The 22646-nt window shown below is 39.5% G+C and overlaps 1 protein-coding gene across 2 annotated transcripts in view; it reads right to left on the bottom strand.

The window, feature by feature from the left end:
• Positions 1 to 17906, bottom strand: part of pacs1 (phosphofurin acidic cluster sorting protein 1) — a 91312-nt gene extending 73406 nt beyond the window's left edge. Inside the window, exon 1 of one of the 2 annotated variants that reach the window (XM_023965821.1) lies at positions 17390 to 17906. In XM_023965821.1, coding sequence (XP_023821589.1) covers positions 17390 to 17544 — 155 coding nt within the window. In that variant the 5' untranslated portion in view covers positions 17545 to 17906. The remainder of the gene's footprint in view (positions 1 to 17389) is intronic. The other variant, XM_023965820.1, reaches the window with a different exon arrangement.
• Positions 17907 to 22646: the final 4740 nt, after the last annotated feature.

Consider the following 22646-nt stretch of genomic DNA (forward strand, 5'->3'; position numbering starts at 1 on the left):
GAAATCTATGGAATGTTAGCTTCTTGGAGCCAGCAAGCACCACCTATTTGGAATGTAACGGGGGAAGACTTACTCAGGTTGTGTCCAAATTCCTTCACTACTCACTACTAGAGCTGTGACGGTGTCGAATTTTTGATCACCGCGGTGATGAACCACCAGGGGGCGCGGTTAACCGCAGCCCCCCCCCCAAAAAACACAAAATCCCCCGGCGGCCGCATCGGAAATAAATACAATTACAACGTACTATTCTTTAATAAAAAATAAAAGTAACAACTAACTACTACACATCTAACTTGTGAACTAACTATAGGTGTTGTAGATTGACTGTGTGTGTGAGGGCGGAGCGTTTTGTGTAGGAATAGTAGGAAGGTGCGCACACGTGTGTTGGGGGGTGCGTGTTGATTCTTCTGCAGCGGACCGCTCTGGAGCTGCATGCAAGTTTCACCTGTGCACTCTGGTACAGACATCTTCTCAAAATATTATGTATTGCCCAGTAATAAGCAGACTGCAGACACTTTGTCACCTTTCCGGTAGCCGTGAAGCCTGACACCCATGAAGAACGCGGGTAGGAGGCTCCGCCTTTGTTTATACAGACACTAGGGCTGCAGGATATGAAGAAAACTCGCGATATCAGTGATTAATATTGCGATAACGATATAATTTGCGGTATATAAACAATTAGCAAAATAACCAAAAATATTATTCCCATTCCATTACAACAGCTTAAAAATTATACTACAAATGACCCTTGTTGACGCAGGAGGCGAACATACAACATAATAGGGCGCCATGCGATTAATTAACAACGTGAAGGGGTCCATCTGATTGGTCAAATGTAGAAAGGGATTCTTTCAATCCATTAAACACTTCAAGCTGCTATAAGATTGTTTGGCCACATCTAAGGTAACCATTTATTGCAAATTTGCTGTCTTTTGCGAAATGCATATTGCACAGCTTGATATTGCGATAACTATAAATTTGCGGTATATTGTGCAGGCCTAACAGACACGTAATGTTACGCTGCAAAAAAATAGTTCCCAAACAAAACATATAGTGATTTTCATGGAACTCTAACAGAGTGCGTTCATGTTTGGTGTTACAGAGTGAAGGAGAACAGTTATAACCCCCACCCCCCAACACAAAATCCTCCGGTGGGCGGCCGTGTCGCGCACTTAAGAACGCATGCAGCTTGTAATGGAAATGAATACAATGGAAATTAATAATTAGAAAGCAGTTAATTTGTCGTATTTCCTTGCGAGACGGAAACTTCTGTTGTAGAATGAGGATGTGTGCTTCTGAAAGCGCGCGCCTGTTTGTGTAACTGGCGCGGTGGGGGAAAAGGAGACAACAGTCTGAAAGAAAGAAGGAAAGTCTGAACACAGGACTAGCAGAAAAAGGAAATTATCAGCAAAGATGAATGCGTTTAATGTGTTTATTATAGTTCCAATCACGCACTATATGCACAACGCAAAAAAAAAAGTGCGTAAAAAAAGTGCGGTGATGCGGTTATCGTCACAGCCCTACTCACTACTTGGTGCACTATAAAGTGTTCTGTCAGAATCTGAAATTCCAAAATAGAGTGTCCTAGAAATTTGTCAGAAGTCTCTACAGAACACCAGTGTAAAACAATGCTCACTAGATTGACAAATATAGATGACAATACATTTTTTCATGTGAAAAAAATGTTTTCAAATTCATTTTGTGTAAACCGCCCAAGTTTTCAATCTTTTTAGGTAAAAACCTAATTCATAACTTATATATATGACGTTAAAAACTTCTCCTGTAAAGAACTAATGAACACATGTAAAATAAATGTCAAGTCAAAGAAGAAGATAGTTTCACTCAAATGAGATTTACATGTTTAAGTTTAAGTCACAAGTGCATATATAATGTCTAAAAGTTTATTTTTAATTCCACCTAAAAAATCTCCACACATCCTACTATTAATAGAAAATGTTTAATCCAAAACGATCTGTTTCTTTCTCAAATTGCTTCTGTTTGACCTTTGACCTAATAATGAAAATAAACCCCTTTTTAGATATTTTTATTAAATTGTTTGTAGTTGAGTTCATTTTCTTTTAACCTTTCAGATTTATCTGTGGGCCTCAAACCTTAGGTAACACTTAAACTGTTTTTTAATTAAATTAAATTAAATTATTGAAGCTTTTTAAGAGTTTTTAAAGTTGGGGCTGGAGATGCTCCAGATCATTTTACCTAATAGAAGTTTATTTATTTGTAAAAAGTCACATTATGTCAGATTTTGTTGAAAGATGTATTATCAAATAAATAGAGAATGAAAATATTGTAAATCAGTTGAAATCCTTTTTATTTGCCATTTTTTACTGCTTCTTCCTTTACTTTTTTACTTTTACCAAATTGCACTTTTTTATTTTTATTTCATAAAAAGTAGATATGGTATTAATTATGGTTAATATTTTCTGTCTTGTTGATGAAACCTACCAACACTTTCTACATAAAAAGCAACACAAATTTACTAAATATAGTTTTTAAAATTACGTGAAAAATGATCCAAAAATCGAGTACTAAGTGTTGCTCTCATAGTTGCTCTAATATCAAAAAGGTCACATTTAGAAGCAGATTAGTTGTCCAATAGCCTTTTGGTTGGTGGTTTGATTCCCTGCTACTCTAGCCAAAACTCAAAGGGTGATTGGGCAAGGCCTCCAGTGGGTTAGTTTATAGCTGCTGATCATTTGTTAGAGCCAGTGCGTTGGAGGATGTGAAGTTGTGTTAAAGAACCACAAGTGAGCCGTAGGTGGACGTTGAATAGTCCAATGATTTATAATAATTATGCAATTATGTTTTCTTTAAAAAATAATAATCATAGTTAGTTTTTGAGTCTAGAATTCACGGTACTCTAAAGAGCTATTTTTAAAGTGCTGGTACTGAGTACCTGGAGAACCGGCCCACTTAAAGCACTGGAAGTTCCGGAATGAGTGCAGAACTTTGCGTTTTGTCAGTATTTAAACTGGGATCAAGCAGAGCATTTTGTTATGGACCCAAGCTTGTAAACAAAACCACATGACTAAACATCTCTTCATTGGTCTGGAACTATGAGGGCAGGTAAAAACAACAAGAGAAAGATGGTCGTGCTGCATTTCACAAATCGAGAGAGTTAAATAGTTATATTATTCTTACCAGTTTTGACCGTCAGGGACAAGACTTTTTACCTTTTAGTTTAGTATGGCGGAGGCATGCTGCAAGACTGTTAGTGGCTTTAACTTAGGTAAGGGTTAATGGCCGACGAAGTGTGCGTTATTACTTTTTTAACCACGCAGTGGAAGCCTGAACTGTCCTTCCGGGAAGTGAAATACATATTAACCAGTTTTTAGTCCTTAATTCTTGTTTTTTTTCACAATTCGGATCGCTTTTCTCACAATAAGCTGACTATTTGTTACCACAGCTGCAGTCAAGATTCGGCGATATATATATGCTGATCTCTCCGATGGGTTGAATAAAGCATCAGTTCAGAGAGAAAGCTCTCCTCTTACCGCTTGTTTTTGTCCAAATGATTAAGCAAAAGGTTGTTTTAAAGAAGCCGCCGCAGTGATACAAAACATTTAAGGTAGGTGACCGGAATTTCTTTTTTCACCGTGCGGTTATCAGGTTTTAATGCACACCCAGCAGCCAATCAGAATCCAGTATTCACCCGGACGATGGTATAAACGATGTTAACAGCTGCAGTGATGAGGAGACCTCGTGTATGAAGGTAGGCTGCTACACTCAAAAAAATAACTCATTGGATGAACTCAATTTAATTGTGGGCAGAATTTCCATCCAATAAATACCAGTAGCCCCACCTCAAAGAAAATTCTTCCATGTAATGAAATATAATTGAGTTAGTGGAACTCAATTTTATCAAGAATGGCAAGGCAAAAAAAAGTCATCTGAGAACGGTCTTTAGACAGTCTTGAACTTAGAACCTCTAGCTAATCCCGCTGACTGATCCACTGAGCTAAAACTTCTGTGGCAACATACAGCCGCCAGTATAAACAGATTGAATCCTTTTTTCTATAAATGAGGTTCGTCGTGTATCGTCTTATTGGGAGAAGCCGAGTTGAAACGATTCCAAGCCACAGTACGTTTTTTATGTGGAAAACACGAACGAAAGTTTTTCTCTCTTCAAAAGTCGAAGGATTTGAAGGACCAAAAATCATAGCAGGCATTAGACGAAAGAGCTGAACATTTTATTAGTTGTATGGTTAAAATAGGTGAAAAATTGTAGCTTTAAAGCGGCAGAAGATACTATAAAAAGAATAAATAAAGAGAAACAGGAAGACAGCATTCAACATGCGCACAGCATGCCCCTTACTTGAACTCATTTATTTTGGATTACTGGAGGTTATAGGTGAAACTATTAATACAATTTGTGTTAGGTCAATTAAATGTAGATACATTATTTAAAAATAAATATATTTAAATAAAACAAACAGAATTTAATTGTGTAACATGAAAGAGGCGCTTGAATCATTTTTTTGAGTGTAAGTGTTTATGACATATAGATTATCTGGTAAAGAGTGTGAGAAACAATGTACATCATGAAAAAAAGTTTTGATGAACCTGCAATCATCTGACAGCATTTCAAAGATTTGCTGTGTCTTTTTAAGAGAATTCTGTTAGGAAAACAACAAGGTAGTTTTTGGGGTAACATCACAGCAGCGCCACACGTGGGCTGCGTTACCAGACCCAGAAAAGATCGTGAAGGTGCTTACACATTGGCTGCATTCGCGTTCAAGTAGGCACTTATAATTTAAAGGTCTATGCAAACGTGTGTAGACATAAATTTTGGGCTTTTTTTAATACCACAATGGGGAAATTCTTCTCTGCATTTTGACCCAAATCCAACACATTTGGCGCCTTACACCACCTTACAGGGCGCCCCCTACAGTTTGTAGAAAATCTAAGACTTATAAGTGCGCCTTATGGTCGTGAAAATACGGTACTTGTGCCAGCAAGGTGTCTGCTCACCCCGCCCATCCTGCAAGCTTCTGTCCCATGTAAGTGATGTCACCTCTCAGCGCCTGCATTAGAGAGCTCTGTCTGCAACATGGCACAGAACTCAGCCATGTGGGTTTGTTTTACCGTGTCTGAGACCAAGGACTCACTCGCTGTTTGCAAAATGTGTTCAACAGAAGTGTCACAAAGAGGGAAAAAAGGTCAAGCTTTTACACCACAAATCTCACAAGCCCTTTAAAAATTCACAACCGCAATATGTGGAAAGAATGTGAAGCTGCCGTTTTTGCTAGCGCTAGCGCTCAGTCTGGAAAAAAAACAAAACTGCAGGGCTTGCATGGAAATACCTTTCAGCGTCCTGCACTAGCATTGATAATGCGCGTTTTTTTTTCTTCCTTCTGCTGCAATTGCAACAGTTGAAATGCACTCTCTGTTCACAGATGTATGGCAGACTGAAAAGGCTAATAAAGTGTTTGTATAATCTGTTGTTCAATTTAATTGCAGGTAAAACTAGTTCTGCAAATTTGTTGAATACATAAGAGCCATTTGCTGTTATTTTGCACTTACTCGTATTTTACTTACTCATAAGTATTTAAAAAAATTTCGGTTGAGTATCTGCTACAAGAGGCAGGAAAATATCCGGTACCGGCAGTAAAAAGTCATTCCCGTGCATCACTACCGGTAGTTTATTTTCATTTTTAACTCTAAAAGCTTAAACAGAAGCAATTTGAGATAGAAACAGATCAGTTTTGTCTTAAACATTTTCTAATAATAGCAGGACGTGTGGAGATTTTAAGGTGGAATTTAACAAAAAAAACTTTTACACATTATTTATGCACATTGTGACTTAAACTTCAGTTTGGACCACAATCTGGTGTTTGAAATATATATGACCCAGTTTCTGTTTCCTTTCACTAAACTGTGCATATCTTAAACTTCAAGATGCAAAATCCTCTTTACCATAAAAAACTAAGTAGTATGAATTTTTTAAATGTAATAAATACACTAATGCACACCCAGCAAAGTCAGCATTCAGTGAATACATCAATGATCAAAGTAATACAATTGTTTTTATGCATCCTTTTTTTTAAATCTTCATACTCCTTCCCTCTCTAGTGCCTCCCTCTTCCTGTCTCATTTCCCTCTGTCTTGCTCTACTTCCTCATCTACCGGCAAGAACGCGCTAGTCTGTTACTTCCTAAGGAGCTCAAACAAGCATTTAGAGAAACAAAAAGAAAAAAGGCAGTGGCACATACTGGATTGAGATAACATCCATTGTACAGTTTGCTGTTTTTCTTTTTAAAATTAAAAGTAAAAAGAATCCCTGCAGTGGAAAAATTCTACAATTTGCTTCCATAGTAGAGAACTGAGCTGCTTCCTGACTTCTCCAATCTTAACCTGTGTGTGTGACCTAAAAAAAAAAACATCTGTGTGGATGTCAGATGAGATAATGGTTTGTGCGGAACGGAAGAGGAAAACGCCTCGCCAACAGACACATCCTGTGACCATCAAGAGTATAATATGAGGTGATGGTTATAATAGGATCTCTCCAGAAAGAGCAAAAGCAGGTTTTCCCTGTTACAAACAACACACCACTGATCCCCTCATTAAAGCATTCATGGATTATTGAGCAGAGCGTCCACCTAATCCAGTTTATCTAGAGTTGGGAATGCGATGCTGTTGAAGCTCCATGTTCAGCGACCCGAACAGAGCTGCCACTGGTGCTGGGTGATCATATCAGGTTGACGACCTATCGGACACACCACTACCCAGATACATCCATCATAACGGGCCGGGTGGATCAGAGTGACAGTGCGAATGGAGCTTGGGAACAGCAACTGAGCTAAACGCCATCACAGAACAAATGCATTCTGGCTTCAGACGTTCAGGCCTGCCTCCACAGGCCTTCAAGACTAGATGCATAAAATTGTTACTTACAATTTACGAATTTATTAATTCAAATTTAAACGATTGCCAATCCTGAATTCTTAACTGGACACACTCGGCTCTCAGCACTGGCCTTGACGGAATAGCAAAGGACTTCTTGACAGAACTGAAGCGTGATAATCTACATGACGGGTTTTAGAGGAAAGAGAGGAGGATGGATTTTGTCTTCAAATGATCATTATTTTTGATGATTGAAATAAATATAATAAATAATATTCCAAATTTGTGTCATTTTCAATTTTTTGTGCTGGCTGTAGTTGCACAGCGAGATTTGTTTACTGTTTTGTTTATTCAGTTTATTTAGAGGCATAAAAATGCTTAATGAAGGGTTGAGTGAATCAGACGTAGCACTACTGTTTGCCCAGGTGTGTAATGCACGGCCCGCCACTGATAAGACGCAGCCGCTGCATCAGGGTCAATCTGCGTTAAGTGCATTACAGGCTTGCATTATCAGGCAGGTGAAGGCATGTGTAATATGAGCTGCAGGCCAGGGGATTACATTTATGAGCTCACAGTGTTTGCATGGACACAAAAGTGACACACAAACAGTTTTGTTTTGTGTTTGTTCACAAATGTCTGCATCCATATCATACCAATCAGCTAGGGTTGCACGATGAGGAAAACTGGCAATATGCGATATTAGTGATCAGTATTGCGATAACGATACAACTTGCGATACATGAACAAATAGCAAAACAACCATAAGCGTCAGTCCCATTTCATTGCAACAGCTTAAAGTAAACCTTAAATGACCCCCGTCTACGTAGGAGGCGAGCATCTAACATAAAAGGGCTCCATCCGATTGGTCAACAACATGAACACGTCCATCTTGTTTGTCAAATGCATAAATGTATTTATTTAAATAGTTAAATACTTCAAGTTGCCATAAGATTGTTTTACCACATTTAAGGTAACCATTTATTGCAATTTTCGCAGTCTTTTGCGATATGCATTTTGCACAGCTTAATATTGCAATAACAATACATTTGCGTTTTATTGTGCAGGCCTACAATCAGCAAACAAGTTTGTGTTCAAGAAGGAATGCCAAAAAGGAATGCTTAAGAGCCTTAGTGTGCAAGCGCTTCTGTTAGCATCCTTTTATGAGTGCATCTATAACTAAGCTAATGACGACATATCAAATGTTTAGGACACCGCCCATGATATCGCTGGACGTGTCAAGAGGTTTCATATGTATGCTATTAGCCAAAGGGGAGCACTCGACTCCATAAACTGTTTTAACTCCAAGCAGTTTTAACTCCAACTTAAAGCTTGATGTGAACTTCTTAATCAATGTTATTGACATTCGAAAACATACTGACATGACAGTAAAACACTACAGCAGAATTGACGTAATATTTGCGCATGTGCAGACTGATCGGGTAGGCGTTACAGATTGAGTAGTGACAGACAACAACAAGCGGTAACTCTAGCAGGCAGTGGCTGAGAGGTGTCTTGCACCGTACATATTCGAATACTGGCAGCCACGCCTCTGTCTGCCCCAGGCTTCATGAGTAGCTTACAATCACCTAGTATGAATGAGGAGTGAATAAATAATGGATACACATTGTAAACGCTTTGACCATCTGCAAAACTGCAGAAAAATCCAATCCATTATTATTATTATTCATCTTGAATTAAACATTTTTGTTCCGTTTTAAGAAAAGAGAATGCATGTTGGGACACTCCAGAACTAATCCAAGCAATGCCACAAAAAGCATGTCTGTAACCAAAGCTACATTTCTTTTTGGGTCATCCATCCATTAATGCTAATAATTCCTTTCTATAGCCTGATTGTGTCCAAAGTTAGTGTAAAATGATCAGCTGTTTTTTAAGGGCTTCTGGCTACCAATTTCCTCCAAAACTTGTTCCAAGGTGAAATGCATCGATCAATCTGCCAGAAATCGACTGATTTTCAGTGTAATCTGTCATGACAAGTGTAGGTCAAGCAACGCCACATAGAGTTCTTTGTCTCCTCGAAGCAAAGATTTCTTTTAGCCGTTTCAATCAAGTTTTCCTTCAGACACAATGACACTAACATCAACACATTCCCAGCTCAAAAGACAAAACTGTTGATCAATTTACTAATTAAAACTTGGCTCCAATTTCGCTAAATAGAGCTAAGAAACAGGAAGAAGTAGTAGTAATGACTTTTCCAGTACTTTAGGAAACTTCCTGTGATATGAAGCGGATTTCATTCTTTAGGCCAAATAGTAGTGTATTGCCATAGGTGTCATAGACCAGTGTTTTTCAACCAGTGTGTAAAACACTTGTGTGCCGTGGGAGATGGTCAGGTGTGCCATGGGAAATTATCCATTTTCACTGATCTAAAAACATTTTCCATCTCCAGGATATTAGCTCTTTGTTCATCCAAACAGGCCCTGATAAAACACTGAGTAGTTAGGAATATGAAAGATCATAAAATACTTTTTTCTTTGTGTTTATGTGATTTTATTAGACATTTTGGTGTCTAAGAATGGTGGTACAGCGATTTAGCCGCAGCTTTGTCTCTGTTTTCGGAAAAGTCCCGCCCCTTTAACTGCAGGGCGCCAGACTGCGACTAAATGGTCGCATTTTGCGACCAAAATTTGAGAGTGTGCGACTGAATTTTACATCCGGTCGCATATGTGCTACCAGTAAATTTGCCTCCCCCACCCTCCGTGTTTTTTAAACATTAAATGTGGAAGGGGCACGTCAATGATAAATGAAATAATCAATGAGACGCGAGCGCACACGCACGCAAACTGTAACACACGCACACAAACTCGCACACAAACTCATGAGACGCAAGCGCACACACACGCAAACACAAACACTCGCATTCATACTCATGAAACGCGAGCACACACTCGCGTGATGCCCGTCTGTGAGGCGGCCACTGCGTGTGAGAAGAATAGGGAAAGCCACTTTAAGTGGCTAAATGCGGGGAGGGGGAGGGGCTTAGAGATAATCGAGCGCGCGTAAACATCTGTGGGAAGGAAACGGAGACAAATATCATCACAACCTGATATGTGCGTCTGAGCTATAAGCGAACTATTGATTCGTTCTTCCGACCTGCGGCTAGTGTACCAGTGCCAGAGTCTACAGCAGGGTTTCAAACTCGCGACGCACGGCTGTAACGGCATGACACCGCTCCCGCGGGAGATGGTCAGCTGAGGAGCACAAATGTCCCACACCTATGCGTGAAAGCTAACGGGGCTCTAACATTAAACACGTGTGAGCAACAACACGATTTAGTCTTAGACACATTTAAAACACGTGGGGAAAACGCAACGATAGACGTGTTTAAGATGAACCAGCGCCGCGCCTGGATCGTTGGGGTGACCAGGGGGGGGGGGGGGGGATGAAGGCAAGCTGCAGCGAGACTTAAGGAGAACAGGAAGTTGTAGTCCTTTACATTCAATTTACTTTTAATATGCCTCTTCCCCTTAGTATGATCTGTGATTTGTGATATCTTTAATATATCTTTTATAATTATTTTAATGTTTTGTAATGTATGTAGCCTTTTTTTTTAATCAGTTGGCATATTAAATTATTTTAATTGATCGCTGAACTACAAAAACCCATCAGGACACATGTCCCATAATGCATTGTTTTGTAGTCTGTAGGGCAGCTTTCAGTCAGTGCAGTACTAAATTTCCAGCTGTGTTCGTGTAGGTTGGGGCCTTGCTCCCACCCCTTTCTCGTGATATTTTTGTTTTGATTGACAGGTGATGTTGGAGCAAAAACAAAAATATACATCTCACACCAGGTGATCTGCGCAGCGTTGCGTCCATCTGGGTGATCTCAAACACGCTTATTGTGCATCTTGGCTGCACCTATTTGGTGTCACCAAGAGGAATTTCCATCACCTAATATTTACATACATTTAAGTATTATTTGTAACTGTGAAATGACCGAAAGGTTACTACGGTAATCACTTTGTTACTAAAAACTTTTTTTTAATTATAAATGTATGGTATTTTGTTTACCATTTGTACTGTCATGACTGCGATGGTGCTGTCAGCTTACCTTGTTGCTGCATCTTCAAAAGTGCAGAATAAAATGTGACACCAAATTTGAAACAGCACATTGTAATTTATATTATTAAAGTATTTATTAGTAATACAGTGGAAATTAGTAGCTTTGGTTAGAATGTTGATTTACGGTATGCGCCCCTAAATTTTCTGGTTGTGCCCCTAAAATTTTCAGTTGGGGGCCACAGTGCTCCAAGTGAAAAAAGTTAGTCTGGAGCCCTGAACTGTCTGGCTGTCATGGCACTACATCTGCCATGATGCATTGGGTTAGAGTGACAGCGTCTCAGCGTATAACGAGTCTTCCCTGTAAAACGTCTTGAAACCAAAACAAACACACAAACAGTTTTTAAATCTTCTTGATGAAATCAAGTGTCACTGGACCTTTACTCTTACAGGGGAGTAATTGGACAAGCTGCTGTTTTCTGCTTCGCTATCTCAGGCAAACTCACTAAATAAGCTGGACAGTTTTTTTTAATAAAAAAATGTTTTCAATATAAATTCAGTGAGTGAGAAAAAAGCAGGTGCTCTTCTTGCTTCATCGTGAAAATAAAACATTTCAAAACAAACTAACATAATAAACCTGAAAACCTTAGTCTTAAAGTCCAACTAAAGAGTGATCATCTGGGATTTACAGGAAAAAATGCATTCCAGTAAAATGGTGTGTGGGTGAGGAGCTTTTTTTAAAGTAGGGTGAGAGGTTTCACTGAAGTGCAGCAGCTCTGAAGATGCCCGTTTGCCATTTTCTACTGACAGGTGGATTATAGTGAAACATAAACTCCACAGGCTGTGGAAAGCCAATGGCTTAACAGATCTTTACATCAATAATGGCAATGCAGTGAAAGTCATCTCAAGGAGAAAGCACCAAACAATAATAGCAGGGAGTGAAGAGGAAGAGGGATTTGCCATCCTTTCATCTACAGCAAAGCTGAGCTGCAATGGTTGGCACACAGCAGAGCAGACAAACGAGCAGAGACACGATGAGCGAGGCAGCCAAAACCAGCGTGATAAACATTTCTGCCCTGTCAGTGTGTCTGTACATGTAAGCAGCAACCTGCTGCTTTTTTTCAGCTTTTCTCCATGTTGGTTCCTGGAAGAGCTGGCATTCCCAGGCAGATGTAATGCGGGTGCTCAAGGAACGGAGGGTGACGTCCAATTCTGTGTTGCAGTAGCGGCAAACTAATCAGACAAATGCACAATGAATAATTCATCACTGCTTACTCCTTACAGACGTGGTGTGGTTCCAACATGTCGCCATCAGTATCATAAAGAATGGCAACTGAATTGACTTGAAAAATCACGCATGACGTCACTCGTAATAAATGCCCTGCTTCTGGTTCCAACCACACAAAGTCAATTCAGTCGCCATTTTTCTGCAATATGTCCGTCGCGGAACCAGACATCCTCAGTAAGCCATGATTGGATTGTGTCAGTCTGAGTCCACATTTCTATGGCAACCACTCTCAATCAGGAGTGACCATGTTAGTAGGACACACCCCTTCCACTTAAAGCGGGATAGGGAGAATCAAACGCTTTGAAGGTTTTACACAAGGCCTCCTACTTTTATTGAGGCATCTGATTGGTCAGTTTATACCTTAAATAACTTGTACTACAACAACAAAAATCACAAAAAAAAATTAGGATTAGCAAGAACATTAATAAAAGGTAGTAGAGCAAGAATGGTTATTCTGACGAATAGAATAAGTAATGGCTGTTTATTTCTCAAAAGAAGTCTATGGAATTAGACCAGGGTTTTCAACCTTTTTGTGCCAAGGTAGACTTTTCCTTGACAAAAAAAAATCACTAGGCACATCATCAACCAAAAATGTAAAAAAGAGAAACTCAGTAGTCTGTATTAATGATGAACCTGTCCCTGCAGGATTTTGCGGGCCTTTTTGTTATAGTTGTAATACTTGTATTAGGTTTTTTTTATTCTAAATTAAAACTGTAGCTTTAACAAAAAAGTTTCATCCATTTGGGGGAAAAAGTTAGTTATATTTAAACTTAAATTTAAAAAAATACTTGAATTCTAGAATTGAATTTGTCTTTCAATACAGAAATTATTAAAAACCAGCTGTTCTATTTAGAAAGATAACTTTGACCAAACCGTTGACCTTGCAGAGGTTTTCAGAGAAAGCCGCTCTTTTTGGGCTGGTTTCAGAAAAGACAAGATAAATATAGAATGCATTCATATTCATGTAATAAATGTGAATTTATGAATCCATTAATAGATTTTCCTTTAAATTACGGGTGTTTTCAGTCAGGACACTTTTAGTTTCCTTAAAGAGAACCAGAGTTCATTTCCCCCGATAAACCTGGAACACATTCTGTGAATACACCCAGGAGGACCCTGGTTCAGGACAAGGAACAACTCTCAGACCCATCTTTCCATGCCTGAGCTTTGGTTTGCTATGAGTTTTCTCAATCTGAATATGCCACGTGCTCAGAGCGAAATAACTGGACCAAAATGGCCACCGTAGCCCGTCGTGAATGTAATGTAAAAATAATAGGAAAGAAACAACAGATAAGCAGCGGGCAAATGCAGTGTTGTTTTGAGTATCGTTTCATCAAACAGAAAAAAAGTTCCAACTCCTTACTTGTTAGAACATTTTTTTTTAACACGACAGAAAATGTTTCGTACATGCTTTTCTGTATTTGGTTATGCTGCACGCGCCTGGTGCTGCTGTGATGTCACCCTAAAAGCTACCTTGTAGTTCCTTAGAGAATTCTCTAAAACAATGCCATAACACCGCAACGATGAGACAAACTCATTGAAATATGGTTGGATGAATGCAGGCTCATTAAAACAACTTCTAATGTGATTCACATTGCTTCTCACTGTTTTCCCAACAATCTATATGTCATAAACACTTATCAGCATTCCTTCTTGGTCATCTTCTTACTTCAGCTGAAAAAAAGTGAGTAAGTGTTGTACCTGACGTTAATAAAGTTCAAATAAAGTTCAAAATTGGTCAGCGAAATAAACTTTGAATTATTGAACTATCCTGACAAGGATTACAAAGACTTCCATAATTTCTGCCTCCACTTGCTTTCCCTGGCCAATGACTAAAGAGGTCTTTAGTCATATGGCATTGTTTACAAGCTTCGGTTCAAAACAAGAAAGTCCGCCTGCCTGCAGTCAAAGACTAAATGCAAGGTTCAGGACTCGATCCAGACCAAATTATTTTTGGAGCCTGAATACACCCTAGCTCTGTTTTTTCCGAGCATAAAACCTTTTTCTATTCATTTTTTAAAATCAAAATTGAATGGATTCAGTAAAATGGATGGTATTGATAACAACTGCTTCTATTTTTATTGAGTAATCATGAGAACTAGGTTGCTTCTCTGACTCTGAACTGGATTCTTTGTTCTGATACTTTGTTAGATTATTGAGTGTTTTTTCCCACGTTTTTTTGGTGTGGAAATATTTGGGTTTTTCAGGTATCAAATAAAAAATGAAGGCGAAAAACTGGCTTAACTGGCCACCAGAGTTTCAAAGAAATATCAGTTGAGACTCAACCTATGAAGCAGAGTCATAGGAATTTCCCCTTCAAATTTGCCATACAGCGTTCTCTGTGATGCAAGACAACGAGTTAACATTGAAGTCCATTCCTTAAATAACTGATGCAGAGAAGCAGCACAAAGAGGCCCACACTAATCTGTGTGGATTTGGAATCCCAGGCATGTGTGTGTGTTTCAGTTCTAGCAGACATCACTGACATTCCTCCGAACTGAAACCCTAAGTACAATAGAGAGTAGCTAATCTTTGTTCCTCTGTGACTTATACATTTGTGTGGTAAGGCTTGATCACGCGGACACGACTCTGCTGAGGAGATGGAGAGCCTCACCTCTCAGAGGGAGGAGTATGAACTGAGCGTATGCCTGCTCGAGCCTTCATGACATTGCAGAATTGAGGAGAAATAAGTGCAAATCAGGAGAGCAAGTTTAAAACTCCTGAAAAGGAGAATTTCTCTTTAGTAAACTCAGAAATTCGAGGTCAGATCAGCACAAATCAATTGTGTCACGCTAATGCAGTCAAGACTAAAGCAGCTGATTTTCAGAAAATTGTGCTTTGTAAGATGTAAGGAATGACTGCTAAAGCATCTGACATCTGTAAGACCAAACATGCAATCAGAATCTAAATCCAAGATGGGAATATTTAGCATTTTTTTCTAGTTGATCTCCACATCTGGATTAAATAGAATAAATTGAATGGGTGTGTTTTGTTTTTTTTAATTATCTTTTTGCCTGCCACAACAAACTCTAGCAGCAGCACTAACCGAGCAAAATGCCAAGAAGAGGCATTTTAGGGTAAAAGAGGAAGAGGTTAGAGCAACAACACCTTGACTTGGGGAAAGGCAGGGGGTGTTGGTTCTCTCCAGCAACACAGACTGAGCAACAAGAAAGCCGCAAAGAAGCAAATAGGGCATGCACAACTAACAACGACTGACTCACAAGAGGCAGGCTCTTTGCAGCACCCTTTCAATACCTCTTTTTTCTTCTGTGTCTGGGATAAATCCCATTTAAATGTAGGTGACAGAGCCACTGCTTCATCTTTCTCCAACTCCTTTTTTCTGACTCTCCCCTTTTGCTGCAGTGAAGTCTAATACATAAGACTGGCCGCAACAACTGCAGAAAAAAAACTTCCAAAAAATAAAAAATACACAAATTAGACAGCAGGCAAACACAAAGATGCTAAAGTTGAGGTGGGAAAGTGTTTTCAAATGCACAACATGATTTATTTATAAGTGCATGATGCACACACATTGCTAAAATGCTAGTTAGCTAAATATGCCCTTGAGGCATTGCTTCAAACCCTGTAAATCTCCCAAAGCACATTAGAAACAACATTAAGATGTCAGCATGGAGGCTTTGTGTGATGATGGCTCTGGTGTTTTCAACACCCACTAATAGCCTCCCACACCCAAACAAACAAAAAAGACAACAAGAACCATCAAAAATTGGTAAGTTAATTTGGTGTGTTTATGTAAAATGTACCTATCTGGGTGAATCATCTGATATTTAAAAATAAAATTTACTTTTACTAGAACTGGAATCCATCATGGACAATCCTCTTCATTATCATCATCATCATCCTCTTCGGAGGAGCTCATTCAGTCAGAGACTTTGACACCTCGCTGTAGGAAGTAGTGCTGCCTCCGATCTTTCTTCTTGTCAGCTAAATAATCACCATCATTAATTTTTCAAGCATATTTTTAGAGGTATTTATTATCCATTTGCTTTTTTAATAGAGCTATAGTAACAAGGTAATTTCCCCTTTATTTCCTTAGTTTTTGTTTTCAATTGTCTCCAACATAGAAAAATTTTCAAAGCATTAATTGGGGCAGTCGTGGAGCAGAGGTAGAGCGGTCGACCTTTGATCAGAAGATCACAGGTTTGGTTTCCACCCTGCCTGTCTATGTGTCCTCCTTGGGCAAGACAATGAACCCTGCATTGCTCCTGGTGGTTATAGGTTGGCGCCTGTGTTGGGCATAAGAGCACATACGCAAGTGTGTGACTGCATGTGTGTGTTTGGGTGAATGGAATTGTGACTGTAAAGCACTTTGGGCCTTCTATGAAGGTAGTAAAGTGGTATATAAGTATATACCATTTACCATTTACTGAAGGAAACAAATATGGGCTTGACTGAGAAAATGAAAATTAAACCTTCTCAGGTGAGAGATGATCTTGAGATATAGCCTTCCCCTTTGAACCAGCCTTAGAACTTTACGCCTGTGAAGAACTGAAAGTGTCACTTCGGTGTGCCAGATCACAAGTTTTGAAAAATCTGTGTCACACATTTTGCAGTCACACAAAGAAGCTTATTTCCGTGTCTTTTGTTTGGACCTAAGCCGACTGAGGTGCATTAAGTATCTCGCCTCTTGTGACCTTGCTGCATTATCCTTAACGACCCACAGGACCATCCACTGCTGCTGATGATCAACATGACACAGAATCATAACACACTATGTATGATAACATATGTTTGTATTCTAAATACGTGCTCATCATTAATTCACACTTTTTTCCATGTCTCAACAGTACTGTGTTGCTGCTGCATCAGTAGGCAGACAAACAGCTGAACATCCACACTACTGGGTTAAAAGATCTCTGCTAAATAACAACAACAGGGTTTTGTCACGAAAGGCAGCATGAAAAAAATGCATTTGTCATCTCCAGCTGCAGGATTGCAGAAATGGTGGTTGTTTTTGGAGGATTGTTCGCTGTTGATTAGGAGCAGAGATGAAGTTCTGACTGAAGGGAGAAGACCCCAGGCTCGGTTGGGGGGGCAAACCACCTGACATGTTAACCCACAGCTCAAACTCCACATCCCCACGGCTGACAGTATCTACAGAACAGCCACCCATGGGGGTTTGTCTGGTGGAAAAGCGCGCTCTACCCTTACTGATGAGTAAACCCACACGTGCACATCCCACCCCAACAGTGGTGGCTTAACGTACCTCGGCACGCAGCTGGGTGAAGAGCGGTCGACCTCCCAGGTGGCGTAAAGGTTCATGTGGACCGGCCGGTTGGAGGAGATACTGACCGGCTTGGAGGGCTGCATGTGCGGCGAAGGGACGCCCCCAGTCCGTGGGAGCCCTCCTCGCTCCGACATCCTGAAGACTGACTGGGAGCTTTCAGACGGAGAACAATCGTAAGGGGGAGGTGGCCACCCGCACAAGTGTTTTCTTAGCCGTCCCTCGCTCGGTTGGGGTCGGTTTTCCTCCTTCCCTTTTTTGTTTTTGTTCAAGACTCACGACGTAGGTGTAAACGCGTCCACACCGAAAGAAAGTTGGTCTGTTCCGAGCTAATCACTTACAGACGGTGAAAACATCGCTGTCTTCAGGGTTTGTCCCCGAAAGCAGACACCAAAGATCTGTGCCAGTCCCCGCGCGAGACCGTCTCGGCTGCTGTCTTTGCAGGAAGCGGAAATTTGTGTTGGTGAAGCAGTTCTGATAGCAGAGAGACCGAATGAGCCACGCCCTCGAGCACGAGACACACGGAGCAGCCAGCCAATAGGAAGCCTGCATCTTCTTTTGTGTATTTTGAAGTAATTACAGCTGAGAAACAGTGGCGGGAGGACTCGGCTGTCCTCGGGGAGAGTCGGCTTTCCCCGGTCGCGCCGAAAACATAGCCTCTGACGTAATTGTTTTCTCCGTTTATGAAGGACCAAAATTTTTATTTATTTTGGTTAGTTTATGTGGAGTTTTCTCGTGGTGCTCAATATCCTGCATAAAAAATATTAATTTATCAATGTTTGTGCCTAATATATTTGTTGTTGGTGACTCAAAATTGTCATGTCTGTGGGAATGTGAGTGTGTGCGATTGTTTTTGTGTGGCCCTCTGATGGAATGGGAAACTCTCCAGGGTTTACCCAGACTTTACAGATGGTTGGATGAATGGCATCGATGAATGTGTGGATCGAAAGAATGATAGCAAATTGGTTCAAGAGTGGGCACAAAACAGATGTAATGGGAAAGGATGGAATAGATGAATAACTGACTAGATTGATTGATTAATGAATAAATTGATGGATAGAAACATTAATGAATGGAATGGAATGGAATGGATGGATAGGAAGGTGACATTATATCCGTAACAGATGTAACAGGTGTAATGTGATGGTATAGGATGAATGAATGAACGATCGAACGAACAAACGAATGAATGAATCAATGAATGCAACCACTGGGGGGCACAATCCAGTGCTCTCCTGTGCCGGTTCCAAGTCCAGATAAATGCAGAGGGTTGTGTCAGAGCAACACCAAACTAAACATGTGAAATACTTTGGTCCAGCACAGACATGCTGCAAACTGTACTGAGGAGGTAACAACTAAGAAGGTACAGTGATACGTGTTTATGACATATAGATTGTCAGGAAAACAGTGTGAGAAGTAATGTGTGTCACGTTAAAAGTTGTTGCAATGAGCCTTGATTCAGCCGACCAAATTTCAATGGGTTGCTGTGTCTAATCGTTGCTCCATTACTGTGTTTACATCCCGTAATGCCTGGCTACGGTGGCCATTTTTGTCTAGCTGTTCGAATCCGAGCACAAAGCCTATTCAGACTGAGGAAACTCAGAGCGAACTGAAGCTCAGTCTGAATAGAAACAAACCGAGACCACCTCAAATAATGGGTCCAAGAGGGGTTCCTGTTCCCATACCAGGGTCCTATTGGGTTTATTCAAATTTGAAAATTTGTTCCTGATTTTTGGGCGAAACAAACTCCGGTTCACTTTGACCAAATGTGTCCAGTCTGAATATACCATTACTGAGGACTGTCCGGTCTCTGTATGACCGGAGAAGGAGCTTGGTTCACATAGCCAGCATTAAGTCGGACAAGTTCGGGGGGTGACTATCAGGTATTCAAATTAAGGATTAGCTTTAAACTGAATACTACTGGAATGAATTTGCTCTTTTAAAAATACTATATGTGAATTTGTCACACTATCCTGCTTTCAGTGGAAGGGTTGTGGCTTTCTAACATGAGTCACACTGAAGGCATCAAAGCTCTGAATTAACGCGTGGAATTATATACATAACAAAAAAGTGTGAAACAACTGAAAATATGTCATATTCTAGGTTCTTCAAATTAGCCACCTTTTGCTTTGATTACTGATTTACCTTTTGATTTGATTACTCTTTTGCACACTCTCAGCATTCTCTTGATGAACTTCAAGACGTAGTCACCTGAAATGGTCTTCCAACAGTCTTGAAGGAGTTCCCAGAGATGCTTAGCACTTGTTGGCCCTTTTGCCTTCACTCTGTGGTCCAGCTCACCCCAAACCATCTCGATTGGGTTCAGGTTCGGTGACTGTTGAGGCCAGGTCATTTGGCGGAGCGCCCCATCACTCTTCTTTTTGGTCAAATAGCCCTTACACAGCCTGGAGGTGTGTTTGAGGGTCATTGTCCTGTTGAAAAATAAATGGTCCAAATAAACGCAAACTGGATGGAATAGCATACTGCTGCAAGATGCTGTGGTAGCCATGCTGGTTCAGTATGCCTTCAAGTTTGAATAAATCCCCAAAAGTGTCACCAGCAAAACACCCCCACACCATAACACCTCCTCCTCCATGCTTCAGGGTGGGAACCAGGCATATAGAGTCCATCCGTCCTCTTCTGCTTGCTGCCTTTCTTTAGCAGTGGTTTCCTAGCAGATATTCTACCATGAAGGCCTGATTCACACAGTCTCCTTTTAACAGTTGTTGTAGAGATGTGTCTGCTGCTTGAACTCTGTGTGCCATTGACCTGCTCTCTACTCTGAGCTGCTGTCAACCTGCCATTTCTGAGGTTGGTGACTCGGATGAACTTATCCTCCGCAGCAGAGGTGGCTCTTGGTCTTCCTTTCCTGGGGCGGTCCCCATGTGAGCCAGTTTCTTTTTTCTTTTTTTTCTTTTTCCCCCACAACTTTTTATTTAAAGAATTTGTCATGACAACACAGCAACTTCAATAATACTAGTTACATTTTCCTTACAAAAAGCAAGAAGGAAAGAAAAGAAAAAAGCTGTATTGTCTGACATTTTACTCAAAACAAGTATCTGCACTCAAACAAATGTTAAAATAATAATTACATAAAACAAAACTTAACAATGAACATTGCTTCACTTACATGATATCGCCACAGCACTCCTTAACAAAAGCTTTTAAACTGAGGTTGCAAAATTCCATGCAGTTGAAATAAGAAATTTGAAAAATCATCTGTTAGGTCTAATTTTTGAATATAATTGATAATGGGTCCCCAAATTTCCTCAAATAGGTATTGTTTACCTTTATGAATATACATTATTCTTTCCAAGGGAAGGCAATACATTTGTTTTAGCCACTGATTTATGCTAGGTCTGTTCATATTTTTCCAAGCTTGTGCAATACACCTTTTAGCCGTTAAGAAGCTAATCTTTTGTTTGGATCAATAAATGTACTCTCTGTATTACTAAAATTATGTTTCACTGGATATATAGTCAAAAGAAATAGGGTAAGGCTCAATGTTTGAAGATTATTTTTTCTATTGTAATTTTAACTTCTTCCAAAAAGATTTGTATTTGGTGACACTACCACATGCAATGCGGTGCAGTGCCTTTAAATCCACATTCTGCACAAACATCTGGTATGTTCTTATTATACTTATGTAGTTGCACTGGTGTAGTATATAAACGCATTAACCATTTAAATTGTAGTATTCTCAGTCGACTGTTAAAAGACATAGAAGGAATCTTACAGCATGCCTTGTCGAATCATTTTCATTAATATTTAGTGATAAGTCATCATTCCATGATTTTAATTTATCAATTGAATTCTCTGATGTATTAGATATCAATGAGTTATAGAGGTCCAAAATTATGTCTTTTCTTAATTTGTTTTTTATCATCTGGGTTTCCAGCTGTGAAAGAGGAATTTTTTTAGGATTCTTTTGGTTTGCATTCACAAAACTTAACTGTAGATATTTAAAGTAGTGTTGTTATCCAGGTTGTACATAGATTTTAGTTCCTCAAAGCACATAAAGGTATCTGACTGAGATGGGTACAAATCTCTAATTGTTCTAAGTCCTTTGGATGCCCACGTTTTAAACATTGTATCCATTCTTCCTGGCAAAAAGAGCTTGTTACCCCAGATTGGACTAAATTGTGATAAAGGATTTACTTCTTATAAAAAAAATTTGACCTCGTACCAGACCTTTATCATGTGTTTCAAGAAAGGATTTTTGATTTGTCTTTATAACTTTCTTATTTTATCAGAGTATAAGAATGACGGTAAATGTATTTTTAAATTTTGGGATTCGATTTCTACCCAATGTGGATTATTCACGTTAGAGAAGTAAAACATAATGGAGCGCATATGTGTAGCCCAAAAGTAATACTTAAAATTCAGGAATTTTAGCCCCCCCACACACACACATCAAATGGTAAGTTTAGCAAAGTAAGTCGGAGTTTAGGTTTTCTGTGGTCCATAAAAAGGCTACAGTAATTTTCTTTAACCAAGCGAATAACTCTAGAGGGGGATCCATGAGGATATTTTGGAACAAGTATAGCAGTTTTGGCAATACGTTCATTTTTAGGATATTTATTCTTCCCATTATAGTTATGGGCAGCTTCATCCATCGGTCTATTGAATCTTTGATTTTTTCTTTTAAGTAATCATAGTTACGTTGGACAACTTGTTCCAGCTTTGGTACAATTACCACTCCCAAGTATTCAAAATGTTCTACTACTTTAAAGTGAGATGTTTTGGAAGTGGGGTTTTGCCTTTCCATTGAATTTAGCATTAAAATTGAGGATTTTACATTATTCACTTTATATCCTGAAATATTTCCAAATATTTGAGTCACTTCCAGCAATGCTGGGATTGATGAAGTAAGGTAACTTAAAAATAAAATAACATCGTCTGCAAACAAAGAAATTTTGTGTTCAGTGGGTCCTATTGTGATTCCAGTTATCTGTGCATGTGCGCGAATCGCTGCTGCAAATGGTTCTATTGCTAAAGTAAAAAGCAAAGGAGAGAGAGGACATCCTTGCCGACATCCTCTCTTAATTCTAATTGGCTTAGAGAAATTTCCATGTGTGAACATTTCGGCTGTCAGGTCTTTATACATCTTGATCCATTTTATAAAGTTGGATCCACATCCAAATCTTTCCAAGATGCTGAAAAGATAGGGCCACTCTACCCTATTGAATGCTTTTTCTGCATCTAATGAGACTTTTGTCAGTATCCCTGTTTTCTTTCT

The sequence above is a fragment of the Oryzias latipes genome, chromosome 18, assembly GCF_002234675.1.
Source record: "Oryzias latipes chromosome 18, ASM223467v1".
Taxonomy (NCBI): domain Eukaryota; kingdom Metazoa; phylum Chordata; class Actinopteri; order Beloniformes; family Adrianichthyidae; genus Oryzias; species Oryzias latipes.